Source organism: Paroedura picta, chromosome 1 (genome assembly GCF_049243985.1).
Source record: "Paroedura picta isolate Pp20150507F chromosome 1, Ppicta_v3.0, whole genome shotgun sequence".
Taxonomy (NCBI): domain Eukaryota; kingdom Metazoa; phylum Chordata; class Lepidosauria; order Squamata; family Gekkonidae; genus Paroedura; species Paroedura picta.
The window spans coordinates 179490455-179515483 of NC_135369.1; the positions used below are offsets into that span (position 1 = coordinate 179490455).

Sequence of the window (25029 nt, forward strand, 5' to 3'; positions counted from 1 at the left end):
CTTTACTTCATCCCCCCCCAGCCCTTTACAACACACTTCATTGTTGTGGCGTGTCTGTATCTTATTTTGAAGGGATGTTTAAACATTACCATAGCGATCAGAGAGCGTTAGGGCAGTGGTTGAGAGTAGAGGAGTAAACTACCCCCCCACCGGGCCTAAGTAAAAGGCGTTGAGTGGTCCCCACTGTCCTAAAGCATCCAAGAAAAGTGTGCATCCAACCTTTGCTTGAAGACTGCCAGTGAGGGGGAGCTCACCACCTCCTTAGGAAGCCTATTCCACTGCTGAACTACTCTGACTGTGAAAAACCTTTTCCTGATATCTAGCCTATATCGTTGTACTTGAAGTTTAAACCCATTACTGCGTGTCTTTTCCTCTGCAGCCAATGGGAACAGCATCCTGCCCTCCTCCAAGTGACAACCTTTCAAATACTTAAAGAGGGCTAACAGAACCATTTACAACAACCCCACCCAGGTTGTTTCGCCTGTTCTGCCCAGTTGCCTGGCGAGAATTTAGGCACTCACATGGCCTCTGTGTGGAGGGGAGTGTCCAGAGCCTGCAAGTCATCAAAGGGACAAAGGCTTCACCAGTTGAGTCCCAAGTGGTAGTGATGGGGGTCCACTGGTTGACCTACCTACCTGCCTACCAGCCACCACTCTGCATGGTGGGAGGCTATTCGGTCAGAGGGTGCAAGTGGTGGCAGGGGGGACGGTCCTGCTCTGGTGCTTGTTTCCCTGAGCCTTCGACCCTTCTCGCCAGCATCTCTGTAGCCTACGACTGGAGGAAGCAGCGATGTGTAAGAGTGTCAACGAAGGACAGAGGAAGCATGTCTGTGGGCAGGGGCCGGCACATGACAATGCCTGGATGAGCATGCGCTTGCTTGTTCCTCCATGGAGGGAGGGGGGAGGAGAAAGACACAGCACCTGAGTGCATGGCACGGTGCATGTTTGGAAGGGGAAGCAGAAACAGAGAACACACTCCCCGTGTGTGAGGCAGAGAGAGAGTCGCTTTCGTGAATGTTCTGCACTGTTCTGTAGGGAACACAAGACGGTCCGCGGGGGCTCTCTCCCGCAGATTTAGCGAACGGTGTTCAGACATGGTTGTCCTGGAATGCTTTTTCAGGGCATCAGGCTTCAACCGCTAATCTACAGCAGGGGTAGTCAACCTGTGGTCCTCCAGATGTCCATGGACTACAGTTCCCATGAGCCCCTGCCAGCTTTTGCTGGCAGGGGCTCATGGGAATTGTAGTCCATGGACATCTGGAGGACCACAGGTTGACTACCCCTGATCTGCAGCACCCATCAAGGCCGAAAGGTAGCAGTAAATAATTGTGTCTGTGAATGTGTGTGAGATGCAGCTTGTTTCACTTTAAACTGACTGGATCCGGCAGGTGGGATCTAGCCGCATACTGGTCAGTTTTGTGCCGGCCAGGATCCTGCCTTGGACCTCAAGCTTGGTCCTCGGCAGGGCTACGGACATAACACAGCTGACACATGCAGAACACACTGATGCTCTCTGGGAATTGTGAGCATGCTGTCTGGGTCGTCCGGATGCTGGCACCAGTCTATTTTCCAAATCTGTGTCACTGTGAACAGGAAACAATAGAGTTATGTAGCTTACTTACTCTCCTGCCAGCGTTTCCCCTCTCCCCAGGAGAACCCGGATGGCCTCTGTCTCCCTGTTGAAGGAAATAAGATTATTTTGAAGGAACGAATTGATATTTCTGGCGTAAAACAAATGGCTGAATGAGAAAGGCTCTTTTTAAAAGCAAGACGTCACTCAGGAGACTTACTTCTTCCCCATCGATTCCGTCGAGGCCAATCTCTCCCAATTCACCCTGCGGATGCAAAGGGACAAGTTATCACGGTTCGCCCTATGAAAGATGACTAATCTTCTCAGGTGCAATTTGAAAGGGGGCAGGTAACTGATGAACGTCATTGGAGGACTCTTGGAGGGGGACTGCTCCTTTCCAAGAGTTCTCCAGTCATTAGCCTGGCAGCAGGCAATCCCCTGTCCTAGATAATCTGAGGTGGGAAAACAGGAAGGAAATTGCACCAATGGTGACGCTCTAGGAATTTCCCCAGTCTCTATGGTATCCACATTAGAGGAAAATCCTTGAGCATCACCCAGAAGTAAAACCACATCCTCCTGAACCTCTATTGTCTCCAGGCACTGCCCCAAATTTCTGGACATTTGCTGGCAAAGGGCGCCAAACTGCATCTCTCCTGGAATTGTTTAAAGTCCTGGAGGGTCCTGATCCTGCATTCTACCAGGCTGGGGCCAGTTTTACTTCCTTGGGGTCAGGGACGATCTAAGTGCCCTCTGGTATCACTGATGCTTTTATTCCAAGTTAAGGTATGAAAAATTTGGCGGAGAACTTTTTAAAAACACGTGAAAGTGACAATGGAAACAATACACAACAGGCATATAGGTAGTAATCCTACCAAAGAGAGATTTTCTCTCTCCCTATGCCCCCTGCAGGGCTCTCGGCTCTGTAGATTCGAACAAAGCTGGTGATCCTGGGCCCACAAGCCCCTTTCTGGTGGAATGAGCTCCCAGAAGACCTAAAAGAGCTGCTACAGTTCCACAGGGCCTGTAAGATGGAGCTCTTCCGCCAGGCGTTTGGCTGAGGCCAGGCTGATGAAAGACCTTGCTCCTCACCATCAATCTTGGAGGCCAGTTGTAGATTGGGAGAGACTGATGGGGAGGATTCAGCTGTGATGAATGCGGATGGGGTTGCGGTGTTTGATGCTTGTATCGTTTTTATGGTTTTATTGTTGTTAGCCGCCACAAGCCAGCAGGCCAGGAGTGAGGGCCTAAAACTGTGACAAACCTATCTGAGGGACCACTTATCTGCTTATGCCCCCCGCAGGGCTCTTTGCTCGGTGGGTATGAATTTGCTGGTTGTCCCAGGCCCCCGGGATGTCCGCCTGGCCTCAACCAGGGCCAGGGCCTTTTCAGCTTTGGCCCCAGCCTGGCGGAATGAGCTCCCGGAAGAGCTGAGGGCCCTGATGGAACTCTCTGTTCTGCAGGGTCTGTAAAACAGAGCTCTTCCACCAGGCATTTGGTTGAGGCTAGGGAGGTGACCGCAGTTATGAACAGTGGATTCCCCCTAATTTAATTTAGCTTAATTTATATTAACAGCTACACCCCTGGGTCGTCCCGCCTAATGACCATCAGCGGGGCCCACTGGCTGCACAGCAGGACTGGAAGTCTCTGAGGCTGATTATTTTTTAAGTGCCGCCGTCTGTTGTTTGTCGTCGCTGTTGTTTAAGTTGTTGGGGTTTTATGAGGATTTTACTGTATCTTATCCGACTGTGTGAACCTCCACGAGACATGAGTGGCGGTATATAAATTGTAAAATAAATAAACGCAAAAAATAAATAAAACTCTTACATACCTTTTCCCCTGGGAATCCGCGATTGCCCTAGAGAGAGGAGACAGAAAGGAGTTCATTCGTGCAACCTGATCGATCCAGTTGAGCCTGGATCTGTTTTTCCGCACTGCACAAAAATATCCCTTAAATTAAAAATTGCATCTTTCTGTGGGGCCTTCTACCATGATTACCTGGGTTCCCTAACAGATTCTTGTGACTTGCTCAGCAAGAATTCACGTTTACCAAGGAGAGCAGCCTTTTAGGAAGATTCCTCTTACCCTCCAAAGCTCTTCTTGAAATTCTGGCAGATCATTGAGGGCTGAAACCACAGAGTCCTTAAAAATAATGATTGCCTGGCAGCTGATATATTTATGTGAACAGAATATAGACATTTCAAGATCTGAGATCTTAATTCCTGAGAAACTCACAGCTGCAGATCCAAGGAAGCAGCCGGTCCGATAGATATCGAATGGTCACCATCCTTGAACCACCGAGAGGCTGAGAAGCAAGATTATTGGAGCTCCCTTCATTTTCCCACCGATTCCAAGGAGACTTGGCCCGAAATCAAAGTACCCAGACAAAACAGGCAGAAACCCTGGAGTGCTGACTCTGCAGGCAGAGAGGATTCCTGTCTTTATCAATATTTTAAGAGGCTGCACTCCAACTGCAGAGCTCATCTCGGAGAGAATCGAGCAGAGGAGAACAGGAGCTCAAGGCATGCTAGGAGAGTGGGCTGGGAGGAGAACAATGGAGACAAATTTCCTGCAATGGACTCTGCAGGACTGAGCAGAACTTGATCCCCTTGCAGTGCAGGCTGAAGGGCAAAGGCCAGATTTTAATCCATGTCAGCAATAAAGAGGAGAGTGAACTTGAGTGATCTGAACTGGGCTGGTTGGTACCAGAGTTGCACAAAAGCTGACAGTGCAGAATGCTGCCCCTCCCTCTTCCAAGGATACAGTTGATCCAAAGCTGTTCCAAGATCTTTCCCCAAGCAAAGAACACCCTTCCCCTCCTGAGTCCACACTCCCACCTGGAGGGGACAGCTTCTGTACCACCAAATCCCTGCAGATCCCCGGCACCCCCCTCACTGTGCTGCCCTGAGCAGCCACACGAGTGGCTTGGATGAGAACCAGCCTTACAGAAAAGTCCTCAGCCCGTTCTGCTGGAGAAGGGCATGTGGATGGTCCATGAAGCAGCACGGCCTTCCTGCCAGCCAGGAAATCCTAGCTGCACCCCCATCCCCACCACCCAGCATCACCAGGGCCGTCAGCCAGCGTGGGTAGCTATGAGTGCATTTGGTGGGAGAACTTGTAAGTGGGAAGCCGAAGTACTCTCATGATAGACATCATGGTCCACCGGTTTCTTGAAAACCACTCTGGCTTGATCCTGATGCTGGGTAAAGTGGACTAGCGCCTTGTTCTGTACGCGCCAATAAGTAAATTCAGGCTTTGGAAAATACCTTTGCTCCTCTTTCACCGGGACAGCCTTGAAAGCCCTGCGTTCCGTTGATCCCCAGTGGTCCACGCTCTCCCTGTTTCAAGAAAGAAGAAGGGCCCACAGTTAACTTGGATGCCTCATCCGGCACAGAAAGAGACTTTAGAATGCTGGCAATGAAGAGGAAGAAGGGCTGTGTACTTATACCCTGCTTTCCACTTCCCAAAGCAGCTTACAAACATCTTTCCCCTCCTCTCCCTGCAACAGATGCCCTGCGAGGTGGGTGGGAAACCAGATGGGTGAAAGAGAGGAAGGATACGCACCAATACGGAATGGGGCTGGACAGAAATGGTAAGAATGGTAAGAGGCAGGCTTACATCATTTCTGTGAGTTAGACAAAGTGGGTATTGATGCAACCCTGTAGCATAATATCCGTCTCATAATTAATGCTAAAGTTTCAATGATGTAAACTTTTCACTGCCTAAAGTAAAGAAGAGGAAGAGTGGGTTTTTATACCCCACTTCTCACTGCCTGAAGGGTCACCATCGTCTTCCCTTCCTCGCCTCACAGCAGACACCCTGTGAGGTAGGTGGCCTGAGAGAGCCCTGATGTTACTGCTCTGTGAGAACAGCACTATCAGGGCTGTGATGAGCCCAAGGTCACCCAGATGGCTGCATGCGGAGGAGCGGGGAATCAAACCCGGCTCGCCAGAATAGAAACCGCTGGCAGGAGTTTTACTACTCAGCAGCATTTTGTAGCGTTTCAGGTTCTAACAGACGTAGCATTTATACAAAATATGAGAGAATTCCCTCAATTCCATGCCTGGCAAGTATTCTGTGGCTCAGTTGTGCCTTGGGTTCGACACTGACTGTTTTCCAAAAAAAAAAGGAGAATTTCCTTCTACCTACCATCGGTCTCGGAGCATAAAGAAATAAGCCCGCCCTCCAAAAAGCCGTACTCACCGGTCCACCTTCATCTCCTGGATAGCCTCTGTAGCCATCTTCTCCTGTGGCTCCCTTTAGAAACACACACATGGTTTGTATTTAGACACAAAGAACAAGATTTAATATCCTGTATCCCCTTCTTTAATCTCCATTCAAAACATTTCTGGATGTTTGTAAAGCAGATGGCTACTTAATGATTGGAAGGAAAAGAAAGTGACCTTTATAAATAACAGGCTAATTGTGCTAAACCAGCCATCTGACCACGACCTCAGTTAATCTTGATTTATGTAGCTTTTGGCTCTTTGGGCTTAAGGACACCAAGAAAGATATCATGGTTGATCTTAATAAAAACATACTCCCGGAACTATTGCTTTGAAGGGTTTTCTAGGCGTTCACGGGGGTCCCTAAAATCTTTGTCTATTTGTGGAGAGGCCAAAGGACGATCAAAGAAGGGGGGTTCTCCAACTGGAGTAAGATGATCTTCAAGTGCGTCTTTCATTTCAATGCCTGCGTGTTTTGATCATTGCCTCTTTCTGACCTACAGCTATGATGATTGCTTCAGGCATCTGACCATAATAAGAAATCAAATCACTGACTTTTATAGCTCCAGCTGTTATGTGATGCTATCCCAATTGGCTTCTACAGACCTTGTCCTAGTGCGTGATCAAAAATTCCTCTCCAGTTTCACCTTTCACCTTCTTTCTGCTTACAGGAAACCTGGGCTCATTCCGTACACATGGGTTAATGCAGTTTCCATGAGATTTTGCAGCTGGATTTTCCTACTTCTAAAACCTACTCCCAAAATGCATTAAATGCATTATCCTTCAGGTGCAGAATAAGCCTGGAGGTATTCTGCACATAGCCAAATAAACCAGTTTAAAAAACAAGCCGTTTAGACCGCTTTATTATACCAAAATTGTTGTTGTTCTGCATTGAATATACTCTGTTGAAAAACTACGCTGCAATGCTTTCTGCATGGAACAATTCATAGCCCTGCCCCCTGTAGATTTGCCAACTTCACTTGCTAGACTCTATTAGAAACTCAGTCACATGCTTTGTTCTCTGATGCAGTCACTAATCTGCATAATCAAGGAGCTTCCCTGCATGACTAATAGAGCACCCAAGACTGGCAGGAGAGAAGTAAATCAGCGTTTAGCCTCTTTCAGAAACAATGATGAAGATACGCTGCAAGTAAAAATACATGGTTGACCATGTAGAGCAAAATCAGTTTTGCAGAGTAAATTCGCTCTCCTGTGCAGAGATCAGAAAAACCACTGTTTTTAGTGAGTTTTCATCAGCTTTTCCATCGTGCAAAAGAGGCCCTGTAATTCATCCACTGTTCCAGACTGAGTTCAGTGGATTCTGTTTAGAGTGACACCATTAGGCTCTTCAGACTCCAGACTAGGGGCTGCTCCATCATCTCTTCTCTATTTATTCCCTGTCACTTCTGATCTTTTCCCAGAACATAACAAATTAGAAGCCCAATGCTCCTTAAAGACAAAAAAAGATTTATTCCAATATGAAGAAGAAGAAGAGCTCGTATCTTTTATATACTCTGCTTTTCACTACTCGAGGGAGTCCCAAAGTGGCTTACAAAAACCCTTCACCCCCCTGCAACAGAAAGATTGCTCTAAGAGAACTGTGACTGGTCCAAGGTCATCCAGTGGGATGCACGTGGAGGAGGAGAGGGGAATCAAGCCCATTTCTCCAGATTCGAGTCCTCCGCTCTTAACCACTACACCACGCTGAGCTTTTGTGTGAAGAGCACCCTTCTTCAGATTTCTTGAACATGCAACGTGATAAAGAGTTCCAAGGAACTCGAAACGCTTTCTTCAGAGTGATAAGGGGATAGCAAAGGGGCATCAATGACTTTTGGATGAACTGCACTGTCGTCTTGCTAATCTGTTCCACATAATATGTAAAGCTTTGGAGGAGTGTGTCTCATGTCTTAAGTGCCACTCAGCACTGTCCCAGCCCAGAGTGCCTCCTTCTCCAACCGGCTTGCCTGACTGTCCAGCAGCCAACCAATCACCTTCCGTCACCCACCCCTGACCCCCCCCTCCTCCTTTCACTTCCCTCTGAGGCTCGGAGGCTGCAGATCGCTGCTACGTGAGAGCTGCCCCTGCCGGTGAATTCCCTAACAGCTGCCTGCAGCCTTTCCAGGTCCTGGGGGAGGGGGAGGGGGTCTGCAGAGTTCTTCCACTCCACACCCCCCCCCATCTAGTGCCTGTTGTATTCCTGAATGCAAAGGGCTTGGCCCCTAGTACTTTTATTAATTTCAAACCTGGAAACCAGATAACAACTAAGATGAGAGAGACTGCTCAGCATATCTATGTAATCTGAAGATATCACAAACACAAATGGTGACAAATTACTTCCCGTGTCAGGAGAGAAGGGGATGTGCATTTGTTCTTGTTATATTACAGTACTGTCTAACTCAGGGGTAGTCAAACTGCGGCCCTCCAGATGTCCATGGACTACAATTCCCATGAGCCCCTGCCAGCATTCCCCTGGACTGCTTCACGATGTGAGGATGTGAGAGTGTGATCTGCTAGAAATTCTTCTGGGCATACAGACCTACTTGGGCAGTTCTTAGGATTCCTGCCAAAGGCTCAAAACTGTATGTTGGACTTCCAAAGACGAGACTAAAATACCTCACCTTTGGTCCAGCTGTGCCCGGCAATCCCCTGTCCCCACGGTGTCCGGAACATTTGCATGGCACTCCACAGCATGATCTTTCTGCAACATTGTCCTGTTCGGAAAGAAGTAAAAGCTGGCCATTAAAACCAGAAAGCAGGCAAAATCTCCACCGCCAAGGAAGAACAAACCACACAGGCAACTAATCAAAGTTAATCTGCAGGACTTTGAACCATGATCAGAGCTAAATCTAACCACTCAGGCTAGGCCTGTTCAATTATTGTTTTTATTTATTTTTCATAATGTTCATATCAAAGAAAAGAAGAAATCAAAGTGGTAATCTTGTAGTCGCCACACTAGAAATCTGCACGTTTCAGGAAAAAGTCAAACTATTTTCCATCTGCCCCAGGAATGTGAGTTTCGTGCTTTCCAGGGAGATGTAACAAAGCCCTCTGAATTCTCCCCACCTGCGATTGAACGTCCTGAAAACGTAGATACTAGTATTTAGGGGGATTGCCCAATTTGTCTGCATACCTGTTGCACCTACTTGGCCATGTATCTTATATGACTGTATGCTTGCTGTGTGTAACTCCGCCATATTTGTTGCAATATAAGGTTTTTTTAATTGGGATATTTTGTTTTTTATGCTTTTATGTGGGGTTTTTATGATGTGACCCACCATGAGACAGCTTGCTGTGGGCGGTGGGATATAAATTTAACAAACAAACAAACAAAATCTTCTCCATGGTTCCTCTATATATTTGTGAAACAACCTGGGGGGTGGAACTTGTCCGGCTGTCCGAGTTGGAACAGGTCCAATCAGGGTGCAGCCAGCAAAGCTGCCTGCACCCTGATTGGCCTTGCCCCTCCAGCTCCCAGCCTCCCTCCAACAGGACCCAGCACAATGGAGAGAGAGAACCCTGCCAAACCGCTAATAGGCCCTGCTTCCCTGATAGAAACAACCCCTGATTACCACTATGGCTCCTGCTGCAATGGAGAGAAAGACAGAAACAGAGAGAGATGCCCCAAACTTCCAATGAGGCCTCATTCCGCCTGCAAGTGTCCTCTGGGTCCTAGCGCCCATTTCATTCCTAGTTGCAATGGGCTTTCTTGCTAGTATGATAAATCTTGCTCTGAATCTTGGCACAGCTTGGCTCTCCAAATATAAAAACCTGCAGACCCCTCCTGTAGCCCCCAGGAAGCTTAGTGCTGATCCTGTGCTTGCTGGGCCTGACGAGAGAAGCCGCATAAACTTCAGGTTCTAACAGACGTACCAGTTGCTCCGCCAGCTCAAAATCCAGGTCCTGCAGATTAACCCGGAGAGGGCGGCTATAAGTGAAACCGCGCCCAAACTCCAGCTGCATCACATCCTCAAAGCCCAGTACTCGTTCCAGCCCAACAAGAATGAAAGCCTTGACCCCTGGAAAATGGGAAGAAAAAGAATAGCTGTTGGTCTTGAGTCACTGCTTATTCTGCAGTCCAGCAAGAATCCATCCAGAAGAAAGTGGATCTGAAGCTTTGGAGCAAGATCGTGTGGGAATACAATGCATTTGTATTGAACTGGTAAAATGGACCTTACAGGCATCCCAGTGTAGCAAGAGGGATGTGAAAATGAATACTCTCTAGCCAGAAGAGAGAGTGCTATTTTTTTTAATACCCCGCTTGTTACTGCTAGAAGGAATTCTAATGCAGTTTACATACACCCTTCCCTTCCTCTCCCCACAACAGACACCTTGTGAGGTAGGTGAGGCTGAGAGAGCTCTAAGAGAACTGCCTTGCAATAACAGCTGTAAGAGAACTGCATGTGGAGGAGTGGGGAATCAAGCCGAGTTCTCCAGATTAGAGGACACTGCTCTTAACCGCTACACCATGCTGGCTCTCAAGAAGACCCAAATGAGATGGCTACCCATCCTGTTTTATATCCATGTCCCACCTATGCCATCACTATCAACTGAAAAATTAGAGGTAGGTTTGTCTAGTTATCTATCCCTAGTCCCTCTAGCTTGTCTTATAAAATACCATTTGTCAAATTATAAACTGGATACCAGCTCCAAATCTCAGGGGTTTGAGGAAAGCCTTGAAAATTTGACTCATTGGAATAATTTAGATCTAGGAAGACATTTTGACACTGTCTCTTTGGATCTTTACACCTTTTCTTTGAGTTTTATCTTAGGCAGACTCAACATGGTTTACAATCTCCTTCCCTTCTACTCTCCACAACAGGCACCCTGTGAGGTAGGTGAGGCAGAGAATGCTCTGAAAGAACTGTGACTGGCCCAAGATCACCCACTGGCTGTAGGTTCTCCAAATTAGCGGCTGCCACTCCTAACCACTATACCATATTGGCTCCCAAGTTTGGCCTTTAGGAAGGTACAAAAAGAGCACCAAAACATCAGTTTCAGAAACGGAAGACAAATATATTGCTATGGATTGGCAAAAAACAAAAACAAATGAAAAATAGGCTATAATTGAGTGAGAATTGTTTAACAATTCTGGAGCAAAGAGAACATGAAATGATAATTGTGTTTTATCTCTCTCTCAGCTTCAAACTTAGTGACTTAATGGTGAATTTATAGGGGGAAGACCAGATAGCTATGGCAAACCATGTTTAGAAATCTCTCTCTCTCCCACTGAGTCACTAAAGCCTTCTCCTCATACCAATTTGTCTTTCTTCCCAAATCATAAATCAAATTTTTAGAACAGCCGTAAGGCCCAATCTTGCCAAAACATTCTGTCCCACAATATAGGGCAGAATGCATCCTTGAAACTTTCTCAGATGGAAAATGACTAGCTCTTAGGAGATTACCTGAGGCTGACTTGATCCCTTGCCACATGAAATAACAAACACCAACAACAAAGGAGAGGAAACAAATTAAACCCCAAATATTCCTGTTTTGTCAAGGGAATTGAATCTGCCAACCATTTGGTGTTACACACATCCAGAGCTAGTGGAAATTCCATACCAGATCCAAGTTGTGGGAGAACAGGCATCATGAGGAGAAGCCCATGGCCTTGTATATAGAACCATAGAGTTGGAAGGGACCTTCTGATGATCTAGTCCAACCCCCTGCACTATGCAGGATACTCACATCCCTAGTGTTCATCCACGCTAACTTGCCACCCCCTTGAACCTTCACAGAATCAGCCTCTCTGTCAGATGTCTATCCAGCCTCTGTTTAAAAATTTCCAAGGATGGAGAACCCACCACCTCCCGAGGAAGCCTGTTCCACTGAGAAACCACTCTGACTGTCAGGAACTTCTTCCGGATGTTTAGACGGAATTTCTTGTGAATTATGGTGTTTAGACGGAATTTCTTGTGAATTATAGTGTTTGGACGGAATTTATTTTGAATTATGAAAACTTATTTGCCTAACCACACAGCACAGGCGAAAATGACATCTATTTGTGAAAAATATATACCATTCTCTGAATGTGTGTTCTGTATATTTCAGACATCCCCCCACACCCCAGAAGAACTGGTAGACTGAAGGCTGGGGAGAAAAACTCAGAACTGCAACCTTTAGTTGACTCACGTCTTGAATAAATCTTTCTTGGTCTTAAAGGTGCTACTGGACTCAGCTTTAGTTGACCAGTCAACGTAGCTTTACGTCAACTTCTCTATGCCAGCTAGTTATGGTTTCACATGAATGTCCAGGGGTGAAGGTCGATTCTCCCACCCAAAGGTCCAAAGCTCCCTTTTCATGTGACCCATACAGTTTATTTTTTATTTACCCAGATCTTCTCATCTCTACGGGTACGCATGCATGGCAACTTATTAGGTTCCCAGAAACCCAAATCACAATGACTGAAACACGTCAGCCTGAACACACAGCCTCGGAGTACCTTCTCTCTTCAGATCAGCCGTCGCTGCCTGTAACTGTGCCTTGGAGCCATCGATGCCGTCCGTCAAGTGTATCACAACCTTAGGGGGAAAACCTTTAATTCAGTCACTGGTTGTAAGTTACATGAAATTATAGGGAAAGTTGAAGTGAAATCCTTGTTGGTTATTGAGAAGCGATTGGCCCCAGGACACCCCCATTCTAGGACTCGGGGGCCATTATGGGTCTGTCCTATGTCAGAGGGGCACTGAGGCCTTCTTCCTGTGCTGGAAAATACCCACGAAGGGAGCATCAGACCAGCAACCTCTCCAGGGTGCTTCAGGAAGGAGCACGAGAATAGAGACCACACCACGTTCCATGACCACCAAACCAATCGTGTTGAAGGAGGAAACCAAAAAGACCAGGTGGGCCCAATTTCAACAGAGTACTGCAATGGTATTCCTGAGTGTAGAGAGTCCTCCCGCTTGACAATCTGCATTGGGATTCCATACGGACAACCACTTAACCACCTATCAATTCTCTTTTCTTTATAATTTGTAATCTGTAGTTACACAATTTCATAATCTCCAATAGTGGATGACATCCATCCATCCATCCATCCATCCATCCATCCATCCATCCATCCATCCATCCATCTCTATCTATCTATCTATCTATCTATCTATCTATCTATCTATCTATCTATCTATCTATCTATCTATCTATCTATCTATCTATCTATCTATCTATCTATCTATCTATCCATCCATCCATCCATCCATCCATCCATCCATCCATCCATCCATCCATCCATCCATCCATCCATCCATCCATCCATCCATCCATCCATCCATCATATTTATATACCACCCTTCCTGGAGGCTCAGGGTTATGATGATCAAATCCCAATGACTTTTTTACAAATGGAGATTTTCTTATACACATCAATCCATAATAGGCCTATGTTATTGTCAACGTGCTTCACCACTAGATCACTAGGACGATAGTGAAAGGGTAGGAAAATGCTGTCTCTGGCTCTGCAGAAGCCTTAGAGCCCCTAAAATAATCCCTTCCTGCCTTCTTCGAGGCAGAAAAGTCAAATTTATGATATCTGTTAGCATTTTGTTACAGAAAGCACAGAAAGGACTCAACATCTTGTATACAAAATCCAAGGTGAAGGGCCACCATATGTAGGTAAAACCATAACATTGGTACAGTGATCTATCTGGTTAGGAGGCAGGGCTGTTTGGATATGATCAGGCAATGATGGGGTTGAATTAGGGAACCTGGCAGGGGGTCACGTGCAGGGGGGCCTAGATAGTAACCAGTAAAGAAATGAGTAAGGGTTGAAAGCATGGCGCAGCCAATTGTGGAGGTGGGATTGTGAACTAAACATAAGCATTTGTGAATCTGAAGGTCTCCTGTGGATCCAAGAATCCAGAATGCGGGAGCCAGCTCTGCACCCCGTCAGGCAATGCAAGCTGGGCCTCTTCACACACACAAAAATGAGGCTATGGATAGAAATGCAGCTTGTGGTTCTTCAGCAGCATATTCCCTGTGCTCTTATACATGAGTTCTGACTAGATTTACTTGGGTATTTAGTGTAGTGTCGGTAGACCTGCTGGGGACTGAGTTTAAGATTTGTAAATCTGCACTACAATTAGCTAATGCGCGGCTAGATCCCAACGGCTGGATCCAGTCAGTTTAAACTGAAACTGACCAATAGCCCGCACTGCCGAGAAGATCCTATTGTCCGTGCATGTATATAAGTTGGGTTTTTTGGAAGGGGGAGGGAGTTCGTTCAGTTCTTTTTGTAACATGCTGGGGTCCTGATATCCACTTCTGAACCCACAGATCTAACACTGAGATCTCCAAGTGCAGTGATTTTTGTTATATCTAAGGTAAGAAGACGAGAGTCACCAGGAAAGGCAATTATCCTAGCTCAAGTATAAGGCAGCAGGGAAAGAGGAAAACCCAGCCTGAGACGGAATAATAAAGGAAGCCAAGGCCTTCAGACTGCAAGACATGAACAAGGCTGTTAAGGACAGGATGCTCCAGAGGTCATTGGTTCACAGGGTTGCCTTAACTCAGAGGCGACTTGACAAGCACTTCACACACACACCCACACACACACACAGCAACTGGTGATATTTAGAGCTGCTAGAACACAGCAAAGAAAAATGTATACCTATTCGTTCAAACAACATCAATTCGCTTTCTGTATTTAGAACAAAATTCAGACGGTGCAAGTGGTTAGGGTCAAGGCATTCCAGGGCGGGTTTCCTTCTTGTGAAATTAAACTGTCGTCACAGGGCAATATTTGGAATCTGTAGAAAGCAAGCCTTGCAGGGCATTTAGTGGCTGCAAATTGAGCAGTTTTATGGGCCTGTATTTTTCCATTTTCTACCACCCCGAAATCTGATTCCCCCCCCCCCACCCACACACACACACAAACACCATAAAATAGTAATGGAATGCAGACCTACCTTCACATTTCCAGTGGGAGCAGCTGCAAATTTATTCTGATAGGATTTGAGAGTCTCGGCAGTAAGAACGAACGGACCGCGGTTGTGCATGGCTTGGAACTTCTCAAACAACTCTGGCTGGTACTCTGAAAAATCAAAGGCCTCCACCACTCCGGAGCGAGTCTGCGCCAGAAGAGCCACCCGCACCGAAGGGGTCTGGTTGGGAGTGCAGCTGATTCTCTGCATCTGAGTAATCCTGTTCAGGATGTCCTCAACCTTTGACTCAAGCACCCTCTGCGAAGTGAATATGCTTTGCTGCGGCCCCACGTCCGAGACATCGAATCCAAGTATGATGTCCATATTGCAGTCTAGGATGGGGGGGAAACGTAATTGCATTATATGCAGAGTAGAGAAAAATGACAAATAGCGACAAAATGGTACAGAACAGAAAAGGGACTACAAATGGGTTTTAATATTATTATTATTCAATTTATTGCTCGCCACTACCGGAAGCCTGCGGCAGCCAGCGCTATGGAGGGGAGGGGCGGCACCAGTGCCCCTCCCCTCTGTGCCGTGGCAATGGCCAACTTGGGCTACCATGATTGCCAGTGCGCTGGAGCAGTGGTCCCCAACCCCCGGTCCGGGGACCGGTACCAGTCCGTAGATCAGTCAGTATTGGGCCGCGGCTCCTCCTCGTCCTCCTTGGGGGCTGCCCTGCCACTCTGCTTCAGGCTCACTTTTGGTGCTCTCCAGTGGCCGCCATGGCTGGGACTCCCCCTCAGCATGGCACTGTGCAGCTGCTGCTGGTAGCACCCCCAGAGGGCAGCAGGAATTCAGGGATGCCAGTGGGAAAGCAAGTGGAGCAGGGGCTCAGGCGGCAGTGGGGATGTTCCTCAGCAAAAGACTACCTCCCCCCCCCCCGGGCCTCAGTATAATTGTCAAGCGTTGACCGGTCCCCGGTGATAAAAAGGTTGGGGACCACTGCACTGGAGCATGTAACCCTACGACCCCCTTTGGGTTGCTGAGGCTGCCGCCGCGGCTACCGCAATACAGTGGTGGCCTCGGTGACCCAAGGGGGTCACGCCATCAGGTAGACTGAGAACCACTGTTGTAGGAGGATGGCTACTTGGGCCTGAGAAAAGCCTCAGACTTGGCTGAAAAGAGCACTGGGATACAAGCCACAGGCGAAAACCCAGGAGAGACAGAATCTATCCAGTGGCTTAATTAAGTATAAGAAAATAAAAAGTCTCTTATGTCATTTATTTAGACTTTGACTCTGCCAAAACGGTCTCTAGATTCATTTGTTTTCCGTTTTCAGTCTGGCTTTCGGCAGTGGCAATGAGTCCGTCCTTGTTAATGTTTGAATATAATGAGGCAAATGCTCTTGTATAACGGAGAGTCAAGGCTGTGAGCTTTTTCGTGCAGCACACAGGCGAAAACCCAAACATAATGGAAAAAATACTAAAGAAAGAAGCGATAGAATAATTGCGTCTAGCAACGAAAGCCCTGAACACACATTCACAAAGGAGATACTCCAGAAACGGCTCTTCCAAAGTACAGAAATTACCTCTGGAGACTTCTCCCACCACTTGACACAGCTGCTGCTTCATGACATCCGCCATCGTCACCAAGACGGCCTCGTTCAAGTCAGACAGGCCGACCGCCGTCGCAGACCTGAACGCTGTGGTGCTATCGCTGGAGAGCCGGGCGATCTCCCCCAGGTCGATGTTCTTCACCCCGACCGTAAAAACCTTGGCTCCCGTCCGGGCCAGGGTCGTGGCGGCGGCGTACGCGTCGTCGTCCGGCCGGCCTCCGGTGACGATGAACGCAATCTGAGGGACCTTCTGCTCGGCTCGGCTGCCGGCCTCCTTCACAAAGTGCTTTGCTTGGACGTGCTTGATGGCCGCGCCCGCGTTGGAGACGATGCCTCCCTTGTACGCGACCTTCTCAATCGCGGCGATGATCTGATCTTTACTGGAGAAGTCTTTCAGGAAGAATTCGTCGCTCACGTCCGAGTTGTACTGGACCAAGCCGACTCGGATGGAGTCCCTTTCTTCGTAAATGGCGTCGACGATGCCCGCTATGAAGTCGATAACTTGTTGGAAATTGTCCCTTCCGAAGTTGATGGAGCTGTCCAGCACAAACACAATGTCGGCTTGTTTTCTGTCATCTAAAAGATCAGGGAGGAGGAGAAGAGACTCTTTGACTAAATACACCAACCCGCGCACCAAGAGATCAGCACAGCCTCCAAACCCATAAAAACGTGGCCTCGTATTAGAGCGGTGATATTTACTTTTTAAGGAAAGCAAATGTATTTTTTGCCTTTTTGGCTGGGATGATACTCTCCAAAATAGGCCAGTGCTTTCCTGGAGAAATTTGGGATTAGAAGTAGAAGATTACAGCAACTGTCTTTAGGATTTTCCTCTGCGAGGCCCCGGGTGTGCTTTCCAGGCCTTTGGGAAGCGATCCCTCTGCCACCCCCCCGGCCGGACGGCTTCCCGGGATCCTGGAAAGCACACCCCGGGCCTCGATTTACAGGCCTTTGGGAAGTGCTCCCTCCCTCCCCCCCCCCCCCCGCGGCCGGGCCTCTTACCTGGGCCCGGAGTCACAGACGTGCCTGGCTCTAACATCCAGGCACGTCTGTGAGGCAAGGGGTGAGGGCTTGGTGAGGAGGGGCGGGAGTTGGCCCTATTCCAACTCGGACAGGGAGGGCAGGAGCTGTAGAGGCAGGGCCAATCAGGGTGCCGGACTGTTCATCCCCCCCCCCCCCCGAGGCTGTTTCGCATTTATTAAGAGGCACCAAATGTATAAGATGGAAGCTTTTGTACACCAGCACACTTCTTTGGATTACCTTGCAGACAAATCTTATCTTATCTCTTGAATAAAACTTTGTTGGTCTTAAAAGGTGCCACTGGACTCAAATTTGGTTCTGTTTCAGACCAAATGATGGGGGGGGGGGAGCTCACTGAGAATGTAACAACATCACAGATGACTTGATAATGTCACTTCTGGAATGACCGGAATTGCCGTCAGTACGTCGCTGACGCCACTCTTGCATTCTGCCCAAACTCTGTTGCTTAACCACAGACTCTTGACCTAATGCTAGAGCACTGACGGTGCTGCGCTCTAGTCACTTCTGGCTGTAATGGAATTTATGTCAGTGCATGTGGATCATAGAATCACAGAATCATAGAGTTGGAAGGGACCTCATGGGTCATCTAGTCCAACCCCCTGCACTATGCGGGACACTCACAACCCTATCGCTCATCCACTGTAACCTGCCACCCCCTTGAGCCTTCACAGAATCAGCCTCTCTGTCAGATGGCTGTCCAGCCTCTGTTTAAAAATTTCCTAAGATGGAGAACCCACCACCTCCCGAGGAAGCCCGTTCCACTGAGAAACCGCTCTGAGTGTCAGGAACTTCTTCCAGATGTTTAGATGGAATTTGTCAATCAGCTATCCATTTCATCACAGTTTTCTCCTGCCACCCAAAAGAAGAGTTATGTTTATACTCCACTTTTTACTACCTGAGGGAGTCTCAAAGCAGCTTGCAATTGCCTTCCCTTTCTCTCCCCACAACAGACAACCTGTGAGGCAGGTGAGGCTGAGAGAGCTCTGAGAGAACAGTGACTGGCCCAAGGTGACCCAGCTGGCTGCAGGAGGAGGAGGAGGCGGAGAAGGTGATCACACCTGGTTCTCCAGATGAGAGTTTGCCGCTCTTAGCCAGTACACCATGCTGGCTCTGAGCTGTGAGTGATGGCTGAAAGGGACCACTAGGGATGGAAGATCTCTGTGGTATGTTGGCATCCCCATTCCTGCCTGTTGCCCGGGTTCATTACTGAGGACGTAGGGCAGGGGTAGTCAAACTGCGGCCCTCCAGATGTCCATGGACTACAATTCCCATGAGCCCCTGCCAGCAACCGCTTCCTCCGGACAGACCATCGGCCGGGCCAATCGGCAGGCACTTTGCACCTGCCGATTGGCCCGGCCGATTCCAGCCCTGCCGGCAAGGGAGCCCCTGCCAGCCACGCGGAGCGCGGCTGCCGGGGGCTCCCTGCCCGGCGGCCTGACGCGGCGAGAGGCGCGAAGCTCTCTAACGCTGGCATTTCCTCCAGGGGAACTGGCGTGGAATGGGATATTCTATGCACTGAAGAGAACTATTGAAGCGGAACATCTACTGGTGCGACCCCTATAACGGAAATGATAACAGACATCACATCCGTTGTCCTGTCTTAGGGGATGCACCAGTACATGGCTTCCGGCGGCAGCAGCAGCACCAGAGCAGCAAGGCCTAGCACTGAGGCTCACTCATTGCTCTGGTCCCCCTGCTGCCAGTCTTCCAAGTTGGCTCCTGCCTTCCGAGGAGCAGAAGTGGCCTCGGGAGTCCCTTGCCAACAGCCACAGCGTCCGCAACACCTCAGTGCTTGGGCATGCTGCTCTGCTCTGCATCCCAGCCTCTAGTGTTCTGAGGCCACTCCCATCCTCTGGAGATCAGGAGCAGCCTCAGGAGACTGGCGAAGTTGGCAGCACAGTGCCCAGGAGCCCCAAAGATAAGGAGGGGAAGGGAGTGGGGGGGGGAAGTCTGGGTATCTGATTGGGGGGGAAGTGGGCAGGGGGCAATGATTCTCGCCCCTTATGTAGATGTTCCACAGAAGGGACAAGAATCCTTGTTGGTAGATTTTTTTCTGTACTTAAAAGGGTTAGTCTCTTTGGCGATGGTAGATGTTAGGTTAAAAGGGTCAGAAATGCTCCAGCCGTGGCAACGCTCTACCTCCCATCCAAGACAAACTAACATCCAGACGCTAAAGAGGCAACGTTTCGCTTGTGAATAAAAAGACTGACCGACATCTGGAATGGTGTCTTCCGTCGGCGGCTCTGGAAGTTGCTGGAATGCCGCAATGATTCTGTTCCCTACCGCAGGGAGTTCTGTAAACTCTCTGACAATGAATGCTGTTCGGGGGGCACCGGTTATCCTTTGGAGTTCGGCACTATCTGCATTCCTTGCTCCGACCCCCAGGCTTTTTATGCCAAACCCTTGGATCGCACTGGACGGTCTGCTGACGTCATCCTGGGATCTCCCTCCAAGAAAGAGCACTAAGTGCTGAGGGACGCCATCTTCTCGCCTGCTTCCTGCAGACTTCACAAAGATGTTCTTCACAACGTAGTCCAGGGCTTTCCCGACGTTCAGGGGGGCGCCTCCCCTCAATCGTAAGCGCCGTACGGAATCCATCACGTTGCTTTTGGATTTGGAGTCTCGTAGGAGCAACTCGGGGAAAACGTCATTGCTAAACTGGACCAGACCAACTCGCACTCGGCTGTCTCCCACATCCAGCTGCTGGACAAACTGCACAATGAAATCCCGGATGCGAGCGATGCTGTCCGTCCCGACACTGGTGGAGCTGTCAATCAGGAAGACGATGTCCTTTGCATCTTGGTGAATGTCTGCGGGGGGAAGAGAGAGAAAGGGAAGCTACTGGTCAGGGGTCAGACTTTCACGAAAGGAAAACACGATTCAATTTGCTAAATCTCAGGTGCAAAGTCAACGTTCACTTTGCCAAGCTAACAACTTATGTATACTACATATACTTCCCAAAGTCTATCATAGTCTACTAGAGTCTATTAGACCAGATCCCACTGACTCCTAGTGGAAGAAGACTTGGCCTCCGTCCGATCCATCAGAACCGTCTGAACGAGGTGGGATAATCTTCTCGCCTGCTTTATTTGGGTCTTTTGACTGCTTGCTTGTTTTATTGTAAATTGGGGTTTTATGGGGTTTGATTGTATTTTAATGTTTTATTCTGCGAATCACCGCGGGTTCCTAGGAATATAAATTTAAACAAAATAAATAAATAAATAAATATGAGCCTCTTGTGGCACAGAGGGGTAAGGCAGGAGACATGCAGTCTGAAGCTGGGAGTTCAATCCCAGCAGCCGGCTCAAGGTTGACTCAGCCTTCCATCCTTCTGAGATCGGTAAAATGAGTACCCAGCTTGCTGGGGGGTAAACGGTAATGACTGGGGAAGGCACTGACAAACCACCCCGTATTGAGTCTGCCATGAAAACGCTAGAGGGCATCACCCCAAGGGTCAGACATGACCCGGTGCTTGCGCAGGGGATACCTTTACCTTAAATAAATACATAAATAAATAAATGCTACACAACTGAAATCCATTAGTATAGATGAAAATGACACAATGCATAGAACTTAGACAAAAGGGATCCGGAGACCATCCGAGAAGTAGCCAAGGTATTATTAACAATACCAAGAGTAAATTATTCATGCTTGAACCCAATACCGGCTAAATAACTAACCTCTGTGAACCCCACTGTAGACTGTACATGATAATAAGATTATCTTGTAGTACATATACTACTGAGGGATTGTATATATCATTTAATTGTACTTTTCCGGCATTACTATTTTATTTTTTATTATTATTATGCCAATAAAGGTATTCTCTCTCAAATACTACATATACTTGGAGGCATCCTACTACCAGGGTAGGTTTTGAAATGACCAGATTTCCTCACATCCCCAAGCCAAATTCTGTCTATCTGCATCTCTAACTATATCAATCAACGGATTAATAATCTAATAACTGATTAACAGATAGATCAAGGGTCCCTGGTATCACACCCATGGGCACCAAAGAAATTTACAATCGAGCATAAAAAATCTGTTCAAGATCTCCAGCTTCAGAGAAGTAAAATGGGCAACAACCAGAGCCAGGGCTCTTTCAACCCTGGCTCCGGCTTGGTGGAACGCTCTCTTGAGTGAGACCAGGGCCTTGCCGGACTTCAAACAGTACCGCAGGGGCTGTAAGACAGAGCTTACAGGCCGATGATTGAGGCCTACAAATGTCATCAATAAGCTGCCCTCCCTACATGAACAATAAACAACTGTACACCCTCTCAGTTACCAACAATGAAGGGTAAGATTGTATTGAAATGTAGGGCATTTAATGGTATTACCTGTTAATGAACATTTTCATCTAGAATTCACCGCGTTTCTATTCTATAATGTTCATTTATTTGCAGGAGTCACAGCAGGCTGTGTGTGTGTGCATATGCGTGACACTACTGAATGTGCAGTACTGTAAAGTACGGACTGCACAGCTTGAATATATGGAAGCTACTCTGATGCAAACGATAAAAAGCGGATGCACAGTAGAATACAAAATACAAAATACAAAATACGGTGTATAGGATAGGCTGCACAATCAAATATATTAATCTCAAAAACGGATTGCAGGAAATCTTCTAAATAATCGCATTCACATCTGGTTTGTAGATTGATTATTTTAATTTCTCAGAATGACAAGTACACCGGACTGGAGCTCATTTCATTCCTCTTCAACAGATACGTAATCAGATACATGCATTTATTACCAGCTTGGAGTGCATTGCAGTCTACGTAGGGTCATTAGAGAAGGTCTGTATGCAGGAGTATTGAAATGGAGAATGCTGTACAAGACTTAGGTCTAAAGTAGCCTTTCTCAACTTTTTTACTGTCGAGAATCCCTGAAATATTCTTCAGGCTTTGAGAAACCCCAGAAATGACACGATTGTGCAGAATATGGTTGGGAGGCATAGCTGTGGACACAACCACCTGGGACCCCTCCCCTTCCCACCCCCTCCAGGCCCATCATTGGCCATTTTGGGAGGGAGGTTGACATGACTATATATGGTTATATTACCCGATAAATGTTTAACAATTTTTAAAAATATATTTTAAAATTAATTAACTCCCACCCATTCAGGAAACCCTTCCAGGGCCATCAAGAAACCCTATCAAGAAACCCCTGGTTATGTATCTAACGTGGTAGAATGAAAGAGGTTCATAATCGGTTTACTTGTCATATTGTACACAAGCCGTTTTCAACCTCCTGACCATGGAAATAATTTTTCAGATTTCAAGGAGCCCCAGCCACAAAGTCAGTTGACCATATCTCCCTGCCACACGCCCCAGAAGTTACAAGTCACCGTAAATAACATCACCATTCATGTTAACAGGCAGGCTCAAGAAGGACTATGGGGGGAGGGAGAGATAGGTCACGGTTTAAGGCGGGAGTAGGCCTGCAGGCTCCACCCCCTCCCAGTCATAGAAACTACTAGAAAACACACGTTTGGGAGGCAGCAGGGGAACAATGGAGGCAGGCCGTTCCCTAGTTTGTGGCCAAGTCCAGTAAGACAGAGGAGGAGAGCTGCAGATTCCCCCCAAGCTCCTGCGGACCCCTGGGGATCTGTGGACCCCCAGTTGGGAATCCCTTCTGTACGCTGAGAAGCTGAAGCAATCAATCTACAAACTGGATGTGAATGAAAAGATTGTTTAGAACAGTGGTTCTCAACCTTGGGGAGTTGGGACCCCTTGGGGGGTCAAATGACCCTTTCACAGGGGTCGCGGCAGAGCAAGCAGCTTGGCGCCATCCACACAACAGCCTTGCGGGGTAGATCGAGATAGAGCGTTTGTCTGTCTGGAGCTGCGGAAAAGAGCGAGCTTGGCATGGGGGGACAAGCAGCAGAACTGAACTGAGAAACCCCAGAAAAAAAACAATTTATATACAATCATGAACAATGGATCTTCACGCCATTGGTCAGTTTTGGTTTAATTTCTGTGAACGAAGACTTGCATAATTTTATGGTTGGGGGTCACCACAACATGTGAACTGTATTAAAGGGTCGCGGCATAAGGAAGGTTGGGAACCACTGGTTTAGAAGATCTACTTTAACCATTCGTTTTAAGTACCTCGATGAACAGGCCAGAACAGACCACAAAATGACAACCCCCCCCCCCCAAAACCCCTGCCTTCCATATTGCTGGTGAGGCAGTTCCTACTAGCAAGAAAGATGGGCAGGACCCTTGCACAGCACTGCTGAAGTGGGGAACCTTCCGTTCTGCCTTATTCAGAGAAATTTGGAAAGCATGCTTCTTTAGAAGAAGCCAGAGGACGAGTGCTGAAAGCCAGGCAGACACGGGAGAATGATGAGGACCAACGAAGAACAAGCCGACAATGGCCTAAAAGGATTCTCTTTCTTAAGAGTTTGCAAGTAACAACTGAAGTCTGAGTCAAAGCAAGCTCCGGAACTACGCCCGCTTTCGGGAACTCCTTCCTCAGTGACTCTTAATAATTCCGATCCTAAATTGCTTAGATCCCCAGAGATTTTGGATTATGGATGACCTTTTAAGGTGAATCGGTACTTTACAGATGAGAAAAACTATGAAGTTGGGTTGAAACAATTTAGGATTGGAATTATTAAGAGTCACTGAGGAAGGAGTCCCAGAAAGCGGGCGTTGTACCAGGGCTCCTTTTAACTCGGACTCCAATTGTTACTTGGGAACTTATAATAAAGTAAAGCCTTTCAATTAGGTTGGGCGCTTTGGCGCCCGAATCGGCCGGTCTCTCCCGGCGCAGCCAGCGCCGCGCCTTGGGGGGGAGGGGAGGTGTGGGCATCAGTGCACCAGCGGGGGCACACAGACATGCGGGGAGCGACATGTGTGTGCCTGCCAGCACGCTGATGCCTGCGCCCCCCCCCCCCACCCCCCGACAACGTGGCGCTGGCTGAACCGGGAGAGACCGGCCGATTCGGGCGCCGAAGCGCCCAACCCTACTTTCAAACCATTGTCCGCTTGCTCTTTGTTGCTCTTGTTCTTTCGGCTGACGGGTCGTCATTTCGCCGTTCTTCATGAGAGAACGATCGGAAGGAGATACGGCGCCATCGGTTGAAACAGGTCAGAGAGCCTTACCTGGAGCAGGACGAACATCACCTATGAGCCTCCGTATCTGCTCCGTCGTGAGTGTCGTAATAGGGGTCAGCAATTTCTGTTCCAAGCTAGACAGATCCTGGTAAGTTGACACTTGGAACACATATTCGGGACTCAGAGCTATTTTCACCAGTTCCTCGCTGTCCACGTTTCTCGCAACCGTCAACGGTGCCACTCCAAATTCCTTGACTTGGATTGCAGGATCCTCGACCTCATCGTCAGACGGGCGAGAAAAGAGGAGGATTAAAAACTGGGGTGCCCCCTCTTCGATGCGGCTTCCGGAAGGCCTCGTAAATATGTTTCTGGAGACGTACTCCAGGGCAGAGCCAACGTTCACTCGTCTCCCGCCTTTGGGACGGAGCCGCCGCACTGCATTCTGAACCTCGTCTTTGGTGGAGTATGCGTTCAACAGGAATTCGACTTTGGTGTCGTCACTGAACTGAATCACGGCGACCCGAGTGGCATCAGGGTCCACGTTCAGGTGGGTTACAAGCCGCTCGATAAACTCACGGACGGATTCGAAGTCAGGAGCTGCGAACTGGGAGCCGTCAACGAGGAATACGATGTCCCTTTTCCCATCCACTGTGAAACCAAA

At 48.1% G+C, this 25029-nt stretch overlaps 1 protein-coding gene across 1 annotated transcript in view; it reads right to left on the reverse strand.

Moving 5' to 3' along the window:
• COL6A3 (collagen type VI alpha 3 chain) overlaps positions 1 to 25029 on the reverse strand; it is a 164080-nt gene that overhangs the window by 66052 nt on the left and 72999 nt on the right. Inside the window, exons 8-19 of the mRNA XM_077313796.1 lie at positions 24417 to 25016; positions 19514 to 20113; positions 16239 to 16841; positions 14693 to 15039; positions 12232 to 12310; positions 9663 to 9808; positions 8411 to 8503; positions 5770 to 5823; positions 4833 to 4904; positions 3398 to 3424; positions 1790 to 1834; positions 1622 to 1675 (exon numbers count right to left, since the gene is read on the reverse strand). Of these exons, the coding sequence (XP_077169911.1) occupies positions 1622 to 1675; positions 1790 to 1834; positions 3398 to 3424; positions 4833 to 4904; positions 5770 to 5823; positions 8411 to 8503; positions 9663 to 9808; positions 12232 to 12310; positions 14693 to 15039; positions 16239 to 16841; positions 19514 to 20113; positions 24417 to 25016 (2720 nt within the window). The remainder of the gene's footprint in view (positions 1 to 1621; positions 1676 to 1789; positions 1835 to 3397; positions 3425 to 4832; positions 4905 to 5769; positions 5824 to 8410; positions 8504 to 9662; positions 9809 to 12231; positions 12311 to 14692; positions 15040 to 16238; positions 16842 to 19513; positions 20114 to 24416; positions 25017 to 25029) is intronic.